This window comes from Lycium ferocissimum, chromosome 5 (assembly GCF_029784015.1).
Source record: "Lycium ferocissimum isolate CSIRO_LF1 chromosome 5, AGI_CSIRO_Lferr_CH_V1, whole genome shotgun sequence".
NCBI classification, from domain to species: domain Eukaryota; kingdom Viridiplantae; phylum Streptophyta; class Magnoliopsida; order Solanales; family Solanaceae; genus Lycium; species Lycium ferocissimum.
The window spans coordinates 66,253,473-66,264,322 of NC_081346.1; the positions used below are offsets into that span (position 1 = coordinate 66,253,473).

Genomic DNA, 10,850 nt, shown 5'->3' on the forward strand with positions numbered 1-10,850 from the left:
CTCGACATGATTAGCTTTCCCAAACTGCGATTAAATTTTCTTTATTTTTCCTGTTCTGGGTGCCTTTCCAATTGATCATGTTTTACTTATGATATTTCTTGTTATTTCAAAACTACATAAATGAGGACGACAATGCTATATGAAGCAAGTTTTTAGAAATTATATCACATTCCCTTGCATTCTTTCCATCTTTTTGTTTGCTTTCCTTATAGATTGAGAGAACAGATAAAATACAAGATTATAAATTTCTGTGTCTCAAAACTTATTATATATGCAAATGAAACTATTGATTCCAATCATGTTTCTTCTCATAAGCAGGTGGAGGATTTCGTCGTGCACCAAAATAGAAGCCATCTTCTTGCACCTTCCAATAACATTCTAAATGGTCACCATCTATTTCTCCACATGTTCCAGCTATAGAGCTATTGAATACATCAAATGGTATACTTTTGCCATTCCACCAGAAATGACAAAAGTAAAGTGTACCCCCAAAAACTTTCTGATTAAAGCTAAAACTAAACTCTTGATTTGGATAGAGGACTTTGTACCCTAAATCATTATCATGAGATTGACAATGAAGGATTAGTTTAGAATTAGGAGGGAGGGCATCAATGATGTAAACATGAAATCTTGGAGTAAGCCCATGACGACTTGTCACAAGAGCAAGGTTTAGTAGAAAAATGAGTGAGAAAAAAAGAATTTTGGTCTTGAGATTAATCATATTTTGACCCGTTGAGATAGTTCTTTTTAATTTGTTCTATATATGCTTTGTTTGAGACTTAAAAAGGTTCATGTGCTACATATATATATGCATCAAAAGAAACTGTTAGGGCTGACTTTATAATATTTTTAATTTGGTTCATGTAGATAAGTCAAAGTATAATATAGGAATATGACAGAATATTCTTTTTATTATACCCTTCAGTTTGCTATTTACTAATGTTATCTGAAAAGTAGAAAGGAGATTACACCCAAAGAAATAAAGAGGAAAATGATCATAATTAAAGGCCATATTGGTGTATACTAATCTAGGTAGGTGAGTTCATAGAGTCCGGAGCCTAAAGGGCATTAATTTGCCCAAAAAAAAAAAAAAAGGGGTTGCACTTTCCACGATAAACCAAAAGAGGTTTATCGTGGAGGGTACTACGTTATACGGAAAAAAAAAATTGTTAGATCATTTCGAAATTAAAAAAAAAAAAAAAATTACAAGCAAAACGTTGGGTACAAAAACCATATTCTGCAAAACGTTAGCCAACGTTTTACAAAATCATATTTTGTAAAACGTTGGCTACCCAACGTTTTACTTGTAATATATATTTTGTAAATCGTTTTGCTGTTCCCGATATCTCAAAACCCCCAAATCTTACGAGCTCTAATTTTTACCTTCTTCCTCCTGCCTTCTCCACCATTGTTACCTTTTCCCACCTTCTCCAACTTAACTTACAACCCTTCTCCTCTAAAAATCTTCTCCTACTCCTTCACTTGTTTTCTTTTTAATTTTTTTTATTCTATGCATTGTGGTCTAATTTTTGGAGCAATTTCTTCATCAAAAATCTTTTGTTGCTATCTAAATTAAGGTATTTTTTCTAAAATTGTGGTCTACTCTTTTGTTGCTATCTAAATCTTTCTAATTGTGGTGTACTCTTTTGTTGCTAACTAAATCTTTTCTACCCCACCCAACCAAACATAAGAAAAAGAGAACAAGAAAGAAGACAAATAAAATGTTGTAGGAGATTTTCTTTTTTGGTACTTGAATTAATTTTTTTTTTTTAAAATTATCGAAAGAACGGACCCCCTTATGCTAAAAATTGGCAATGTCTATTTTTAACATTGCTTATTTATGTTATATTCTCTCAATTATTTTGTAGGATTTGCTTTCTTAGTTAGGTTGTCCTATTTGTTTTATTATAGGTATTGAGTTTCCACAAGTGCCCCTACATCCGGGGCCAGAAGTGTACTATGTGCTAATACTCCAGGAGAAGCATCGATCACAGCGTGTGTGGAATGGGATCTTGAAAGGACTGAAAGCGTGCCAAATTCCACGCCGCGGGGATCACGAATTTTGGAAGCACGTGAGGCGTCATCCTTTTCATCCTCGTATCCTTGACTACTTTGGCAGGTATGGATTTAGGGGAGTAGTAGAGATAGGCTGTGTACCATATGATTGGGGAGTCATCACTGCACTTATAGAGAGATGGCGTCCTGAGACGCACACCTTTCATCTGCGTACGGGTGAGGCAACTATCAAATTACAAGATATTGAGCTCATGTTTGGCATGGTTGTAGATGGTTACTCCTTGAATCAAGTTAATGCTAGAAATATAAACATTGCGGGGTGGCAACAATTGATCCATGAGCTTACTCGTTGGGCACCTGGTGAGGATTATTTTCATGGTGTTAGTAGGTTGGAAGTAAATAAATTAGTTGAATATATGAGATTGATGTGCAAAAGCGGGTTAGGTTGTACTTGCTATGGCTCTGTGGCGGCACGATATTTCCGGATAAGTCTGGTGACTTGCTTAATTTAGACTATTTGCTTGACATGCGTGACCTTAACGCAATGAGTACACAAGCTTGGGGAGCGGCTGCATTGTCATATTTGTATACTTCTATGTGCCGCGCTTCGATGACCAAGGCCAAGGATGTGTGTGGATTCATTTCCTTGTTGCAGGTACGTGACCTTTAAAATTATATGATTTTATTTGGTTGTCTTATTTGATAGTTATAAGCTTTCTATTTTTTTTTTTTTTAAAAGATTTAATAAATGTTTGGGCTTGGGAGCGAATTACACCGATGCAGCCACCACACAGGGATCTTCAGTCACATACGACTCTTGCACGAAAGTGGACTCATCGTAAACCCCGCGAAAATGAGGCACATGATGTGCTAGCCATATATAGGGATGTATTGGACAACCTAACAAAAAGTCAAGTATTTTATCATAATGATGGTTGTTATTGGTGTTTTGATATAATAGTTACGCTTATATTTAATTTGTTTCTTTTATTATCATGTAATTTTATGTTCTTTCTATCATAGTTTGTGTGGCGTACCTTATTCAGAAGCCATCATTAATGGACTCCCCGAGTGGTGTCGGCGTGGCTGAGATATTTGGATGGCGCAGGTACCCCTCATTTGTGGAATCTATCGTGAGTGGCATATGGTTTTGACCGCATTCTCAGACAGTTTGGTAGGAAGCAACATATTCTGGGACCATGCGTTGAGATTGATCCTTTTCATTACAAACATGACAAGCGGTATGCTATAAAAGAGGAAGATGAACAAAATTTTATGCGTACAGACTACTTATGGGCTGATCGTCGACGAAGGTTAATTCTCGCCGAGTATCAAACTGAATAGCTAGAGGCACTATCCGAGTACTTTCGTTGCTACTACATTGATACCATATATTATGGTCGACCCACACATCAGTATTAAGTCGGTTCAGGAAAAAATAAAAAGGGTTGTATACGTTTACTCCTAGTTATAGAAAAACACAAAAGGGACATAAGAAAGCTATTGAAATGGTATATGGAGATTTTGAAAGCTCTTTCAAGACATTGCCCCGATACATAGCTGCCCTGCAATATTTCAATCTAGGGACTGTTGTTGAGTGGGAGCACTAGTCAACTACAATGCAAGGCAGACACATCTTCAAGTTTCTTTTCTGGGCTTTTAAACCAAGCATCAATGGATTCAAAAAGTGCAGGCCGGTCATCTCAATAGACGGCACTCATCTGTATGGTAAGTATGAGATGAAACTGTTAATTGTTGTTGGAATTGATGCAAACAATAACATTTTCCCACTTGCATAAGTGCTTTGAGTCTTGGACATGGTTCCTTGTGTTGTTGTGGAGACATGTTGTTTGTGGGAGATAAGGAATTGGACTTATTTCTGACCGTCATCAGGGCATCTTGCAATGTGTCCAAACACATGATTGGTTACAACCACCATCCACACACCATAGGTTTTGTGTTCGGCATTTGAAAAGCAACTTTAATAAAAAGTTCCTCAACAGTGACCTTGACAGCTAATGTGGTTGACGGCTACAGAGCACTAGAAGAAGAAGTATAAAATGAGGATGGAAACAAATCAAAAGATTGTCATCTCCAGCGCATCTATGGTTAAATAATCTTTCAAAAGAGAAATGGACATTGATTAAGGACAACGGTCATTGGGGGGAGGGGAGGGGGGGAGGCTATGACAACGAATGTCTCCGAGTCTTATAATGGTTTATTGAAGAAAGCTCGTGGATTACCTGTTACTGCCATAGTCCGTCTAACGTTTAAAAATCTTGTTGATTGATTCGTTGAGAGAAACTCCCTTGCTGTTTTGTTGATTGTGGATAAAAAGTCTTGGCCGCTCGCTGTTGAAAAGAAGTTTGATGAATACTGGGAGAACGTCCCTAAAGCACACTGACATACAACAATACAGTGCAGCTGAAGGGGTCTTTGAGATTCTGACATTTGCACACGAAGGTAAGGGCGGAAATATCCATAAAGTCTCTGTTGAAGGGAAAAAGTGTTCGTGTGGGAAGTGGAGAAACTACCATATGCTATGTTCACATGCCATTAAATTTTGTGATATACGTGGAATTCAGCCAGACCTATGTTAGCAAGTATTACAGTTGCAAGTATTACAAGCAAACGTACAGTGAAAATTTTTCACGTTGGGTAATGAGGCATATTGGCCACCTTCTCCCTTCAGTTTAATTGCAAACACTGAATACGAGTGAACTTCAGGAGTGCGAAGTACAACTAGAAAGAGGAATGAAATCCTGCTCGCATGGCTAGGAAGTGTAGTACGTGCAAGCAAACAGGTCATAACAAGAATCGCTGCCCCGACAGAAATCAGTAGTTGTTGTTGCTTGTTGGTTTTTATGTTTTTCTTAAGTTGTAAGATCGTTGTTTCCTTATGAAATCTTCCAAGAATATGTTGTTGTCTTTATTGTAATAGATATATAATATATCTTGTGGTGTTTAATTACGTATTTAATTTAATATTTACTATTCAGATAATGAGTGACGTTTATTTAACTTATATTTTTAGTTTATTTTTTTATATGTTCACATATTAGAAAATGCATTTTTAATTATTGTATGAAAGGTTAGAGTAAGAATATTTGTTTGAGTTAATTATTATATGACTTGTGGTGTATGTTTGAATTAAAAAAAAAGCTTCACTGAAATTTAAAAAAAAAAATAATCGGGAAAATTATATTTTGTAAAAACGTTGGCTACCCAACGTTTTACTTGTAATTTTTTTTTTTTTAATTTCAAAATGATCTGACAATTTTTTTTTCTTATAACGTAGCACCCTCCAGTATAAACCCCTTTTGGTTTATCGTGGAAAGGGCAACCCCCTTTGGTTTTTTTGTGGCAAATTTGTGCCCTTTAGGCTCCGGACTCTGAGTTCATAAATTACATTTTGCCAAAGAAAAAGTAACTTCTGTACTTTCATACTAAGAAATCCTGTTTGACTACGAATTACAATAATAGTGAACTGAAAAAGAAAAAAAAAAGTGAGAAATGAATAGCTGCAGCCTGCAAGTGTAGTAAAACTAATGAATAAGCATATGAGTATGTCACATCAACTAAGAGGAAATGGTAATTAAGATTTTAAAATCAAGTGTCATGAAAAGCTAATTGGGGGTTAGACGAATTGTGGAGTTGCAATAGCTTTAGGCATGGATTTCTAATTTGTGAATATGACGAGTTTTGTCAATTTGGCAGACAAGTTACTCCCTGAGGTTATATTTGCATAACTATTTAAATGAGGACAAAAATTAACAACGACACAGAAGATCCTATTTGTGCAAATCTCACACTTTGTTAGAAAAATTAGGTGAGATAGCGAGTTTTGAGCCAACAATCAAAATTTAACCAATGTTTCGAATATAATTTGAAAATAGCTACTTTTTCATGCTAAAATTTGGACAAAAATACTCTTTGCTAAAATGTGGAACAACTCTAGTACATGATGATGGAGTTCGAAGCTTTAACATGTGGAATTCCAGGAATGATTCATAGAGTTCAAACTCCTAAATCGGTTCATGCTGTTCAAGCTTTCAGTGCGACAAATTACAAAATTCAAACTTTCGAAAATTATTTATGAAGTTCAAAAATTTATTAATGGAGTCTAAACTTTCCCAACCCTCCTCCTCTATCAAGACTTAAAATAATTGTGGATGTCAATATTTGTGTTAAAGGTACCTAATACAACTCCATAAATAAGCAAAATGATAAAGGTTACATTAACTAATAATGAAGCAATGAATAAGTACTTATGTTACGGTCTCCGGCTGACAGACTGCACTCTAGATAAAATATTCTAGCTCAGGTAAGTAGGGTTGTCCTCAGAGAATGTTTTTTCTTGTCGAATAACTAAGTTACAAAGGAAATTGTATGGCATAATATATATCAGAATATATAAATAAAAAAGGGGAGGGGAGAAGAATGGAGGACAACAACAATATTGCTGTACAATTTGTTAGCAAGGTTTCCAATTTTTTCTATAGTGTTAATGTCCCTCGTTAATGTCAAAGGGGCTATAGTGTTAATGTCCCTCGTTAATGTCAAAGGGCAATGTTACTGATTCCCATTTGTTGCAACTTCTAATTCTGATCTGTAGTACAGTGTCAATATTAGTATCATTTTCACCATTGATCACCTCACAGCATTGCCTATGTGGGGCCTGTTTTAGATATTGGTCAAACAAAACGTGTTAGTCACTTGATCAAAATCTGACAAACGAAAAAGAAATCAAGTCAAAAACAAATCTTTGTATGGCACGTAGGAGAATATAATCATAAATTCTTGCAGATAATTGTGGCTTTTTTAGTTATGTGTTGTTAGTAGGGCCAATGAGAGAGATATAATTTAACAGCCAATCTCGCAAATAATTGTGGCTTTCGTAGTATGTGGACATTTAGTGGGGGTCACGTTGTGCCAACAAACCTTTTTTCTGGTTGAATTTTGACTATTATCAAACAATTTTCAAGCTCAATAGAACCATATTAATGTTTTTGATATATTGTACAGATATTGATTAATGAAAACGTGACCAATTGAATGTGGGAGATTCTACTTGCTGAAATTTTTTAAGTTAGATATGACGCGAAATGACTAAGCTTTTAGAATAGTTTCTTGAAAATTACTTTCGGGTATTTGGTATAAGAGTGAAAATAGGCTTTGCAACAAATTATTTATTAAAGATTAATAATAATTTTTGAAATTCGAATAGTGTTTGATGAAATTCTTGAATATCAAAGATCGAAATAATATTTAAGTAATAGTTGAGGTAGGAACGTGAAGTTAAGAGTTGAGATAATTGTGAAGGAAAAAATAACTATGTCCAAACGGTCCTGACTCTTGAAAAAAGTTATGGCGACCACATAGTAGAAAATACTTTCTTTTTTAAAAAAAAAATCGCTATACTAAATACGCCAATAACAAAACTCTCCTAAAATTAAGAAAAATAAAAAAGAAAGATTTATAAAATAAAAGGAGAAAATTACCTGTCTCCATACTTGAGGAGATAAAATAGCAGCCGTGACATTAACCATTTGAACTGATAATGCTGGCGCATAATTTTCATTCTCACATTGCTTATTATAATTACCAATTCTCTTATAACTTGTCAAAGTTTCTCCATTATCGAGCTCAAAAACGCGATCCAAATAATACTCTATAGGCCTTTGACATGGTTCAATATAATTTGGCCTAGTATTAAATGTAAATGGCTCTTCAAACCCTTTCCATGTTTCAAATGTCCTCATTGGTGTCTCTAATTCCTTGGCACTCATTAAGCTTGGATATAACTGAATTGAATATCCCCATGACACTGATAACGACCAATTTTTCTTTAGATCGTGACAGATACTTTGTTGCATTGTTCGACTTGGGTCTTTTTTGTATGCCTCGATCACCTTCTTAACTGAATCGACTTGACCCATCAGTGGAATAAGAGAATTTATAACGCCTAGATGGTGCAGTGATACAATGGGTGCCAATGGATGCGCTGCCAAAAGCCCACGTGGACTTCCATGTATGTCCATCTGAAATTTTATTTACACTATCAAAATATATAACTAATTAAATTTAACACAATATAAGAAAGTACTGTTACTAATTCATATTGGAATTTTGAACAAAAGAATTGTGAGTTCGTAAATTAGAAAACTTAAAAATTAATCTTGGATCATAAATGTTTTTGCTCTACCATAGTAATTTCGTCCTTGAATACAAAATTATTATAAGAATTGCTATAAATTAATCTTCATACTCGTTTACATATTTCGAGTAATATAATTAATTCTAGCATATTACTTATCCTATTTTTCAAGCTAAGATGATGTGATTATGAAAATACCTTAACACTACAAGAATTGGCACGTTTTGCCGCAGAAAGTGGAAAAGAACCAAATTGCGACTTGAGGATGCAAAAGAAGTCCGGCTTTCAAGTAGTTCAAGAATGGTGCCGTTGAGTTTTTGACTCTTTAACTCAAGACTAGTCAATTCTATTTCTCAAGTGGGAAATGATATAATTCAAACGGTAGAGTGTCACCTTGAAATGATGAAAATCATCAGATTCAGCTTTCGCATTTGCGGCGACTCGAGTCACCTTAGGATCCTAAGAAAGTAGAAACTTAAAAATTACTTTCTTTATCCTAATTTATATGATATTTTTCACTTTTTGATATTCAACTATATAAAATTTGACCGACATTTTAAAACATATTTTTTTCATCAAATGAGCGTGAGAAGAAAAGCAACTTAATTGTACAGTTTTTTAATATCTAAATATTAAGTTTAAAACATTAAGTAACCTGATCCAATTTAACTTCAAAGTTTAGTAAATTGAATCCTGAAAAATAAAAACTGCCACATAAATTGGAACAAAGGAGTAAAAACTTTATACCTGATGGAAGCCGAGTTCTCTTGTGAGAGGAACGCCAATCTCAGCCATACAACCACCAATCTTCTGATCAGAACCGTAGAATTCATGATACCTATTAATACAATCATCTAAAATCTTCACTAGTACCTCTGCTAAAGGATAACTAATAGCAATTCCACCACCACCATAAGCCATACCATAAGAATGCACCAAATCTTGTTCCACACTTTCTGAATTACCACCTATATAATACATCTGATTATGATCATATTTACCTAAAACAGTCACCAAATTCTCTGTAAAAAATACCGTATCATCGTCCCCCATAACGAACCACCTCACATTCTTCAGCCCCAATTCGAAACTTTCCTTTACAATCCTTGCGATCCTCACTGCTGACCTGTCACCGTACAAACACGTATACTTGAAACCTGACGTGTCCTCTGACACTCTATAGGGTGGTGAATTTTCGGGCCACGTGTCGTTTTCTTGGGGATTTTCGTCTAGCCACACGAATCCACGTGTCACGTTTGGTTCCCACCATAGGTCAGAATAATATCTACGATTATTCCATGTCTTGGCAGACCCTCCAATGCCAAATAAAATATGTGTTATGTTTGTAATTTCTTCTTTTTCTCTAAAATTATTTGTAACGGCAGTACTATAAGCATAGCTAGTGTGAATATTGATGGCACCACAATCTGAACATGGATTAAACCATTTGGATGGATTAGAGAAAGCAGTGAAGGAGACTAAGGAAATGGAGGCAACTAAGCAAATGGCAAGAAAAGCCTTCATCAAAATGGTGGAAATATTAGTGATTTTGGTGTTAGTGTGGAATAATGAACTGACGTAGTTCCTCAAGAGTTTTAATGGATCTTGAATATTATTTGAGGTAGAAGAAGCAGAAGAAGATTGTGGTGGCTGATGAGACATTTTCTTCAAATTCTTGCTTCTTTAAGGGAAAGAGAGTTTTTTTCAAACAGGGAAGCTGGGAATTTTTATTTTATTTTTGGTTCAAAAGGGTGGTGGTCTTCTACTTAAATCCTAAGTCTTAAAGCTAAGGGAATGTAAAGTTTATTTTATATATTGTAGTTCTTGCCTGATTGGGTAGTTATGGGATTTGACTTAAATGTCTTTTTCGCTTGTTTATTTCTATTAGGGTAAGAAAATAATTTTGGAGAATAAAGACTTACAATACAATTAAGTCTCACAAGGAAAAAAATTATGCAAGGTGGGGATGGGAGGAAATGAGTAAAAGTATCCCTTCACAATTTGAATAGCTAGAAGACAATTATTGTGTTATTTTCATATTTTTTATGTGTAATAATAAAGATTTCTGATAAAAAAAACATAAAATTTTAAGTCAACTAATTTATCGAGCAATCTTTTACTATATATAATATTTAAAAAAAATCCTTTTTACTTGGAGTTTCTTAGAAAAAAGACACAAGATTATACTAGTTTTAAATTCATAAAGAGTGGTGAAGATCAACTTGAGCACTATTAATGTCATACATTAATCTATATCAAGAAATGACACACATGAATTAAATAAATGAAGTGTGTCAACTTCTACGTGGAAGAGTTGTGCACGTCCTCAACAGGCAAACTTATGATTTTAATTGTTGTAATCACTGATATTTAAAAAAAGAATTAAAAAGACTAAAACTTTTTTAATGGATAATTTTAAATATGGGAAAATAGAAAATGGGCTTTTATACTTCAAAATATATTATGGAGGAGACAAATGAGATCAATGAACTGTAAATCTTGCCGGTTTCTAATAAAACATATATGTAACGAATGAACAGGGTGTTATTAATTACTAATAAATATCCTAAATCAATTCAAATATATTGATAGGTTAGATGTATTTAGGGACATTTAAACAAGATGCTTTTGACGCATTAATTTACAATTTATGAAGAAACAAAAATGATTTCAAGTA

General features: G+C 34.2%; 2 protein-coding genes across 2 annotated transcripts; both read right to left on the minus strand.

Annotated features, from left to right (window-relative positions):
- Positions 1–283: 283 nt before the first annotated feature.
- LOC132057947 (S-protein homolog 3-like) lies at positions 284–1,409 on the minus strand. Its single transcript, XM_059450522.1, has 2 exons — positions 1,384–1,409; positions 284–650 (listed from the first exon to the last, which is right to left on the minus strand). The coding sequence occupies exons 1-2, from the start codon at positions 1,407–1,409 to the stop codon at positions 284–286; spliced, it is 393 nt and encodes a 130-aa protein (XP_059306505.1).
- A 5,138-nt stretch (positions 1,410–6,547) lies between these two features.
- Positions 6,548–9,963, minus strand: LOC132057114 (uncharacterized). Its single transcript, XM_059449575.1, has 3 exons — positions 8,921–9,963; positions 7,518–8,057; positions 6,548–6,694 (listed from the first exon to the last, which is right to left on the minus strand). Exons 1-3 carry the CDS (start codon positions 9,833–9,835, stop codon positions 6,557–6,559), a joined length of 1,593 nt encoding a protein of 530 aa, XP_059305558.1. The 5' UTR covers positions 9,836–9,963; the 3' UTR covers positions 6,548–6,556.
- Positions 9,964–10,850: the final 887 nt, after the last annotated feature.

Excerpts from the sequence above, each read along its gene's own strand:
- LOC132057947 (XM_059450522.1), bottom strand. The coding sequence starts at position 1,409 with ATGGTGGAGAAGGCAGGAGGAAGAAG. Across the intron at positions 651-1,383 it reads GAGAAGGCAGGAGGAAGAAG|TCGTCATGGGCTTACTCCAA; the intron begins GTAAAAATTAGA and ends TCTTGTGACAAG.
- LOC132057114 (XM_059449575.1), bottom strand. The coding sequence starts at position 9,835 with ATGTCTCATCAGCCACCACAATCTTCTTCTGCTTCTTCTACCTCAAAT. Across the intron at positions 8,058-8,920 it reads GAGAACTCGGCTTCCATCAG|ATGGACATACATGGAAGTCC; the intron begins GTATAAAGTTTT and ends ATAAAATTTCAG. Across the intron at positions 6,695-7,517 it reads CTCCTCAAGTATGGAGACAG|GCCCCACATAGGCAATGCTG; the intron begins GTAATTTTCTCC and ends TATCTAAAACAG.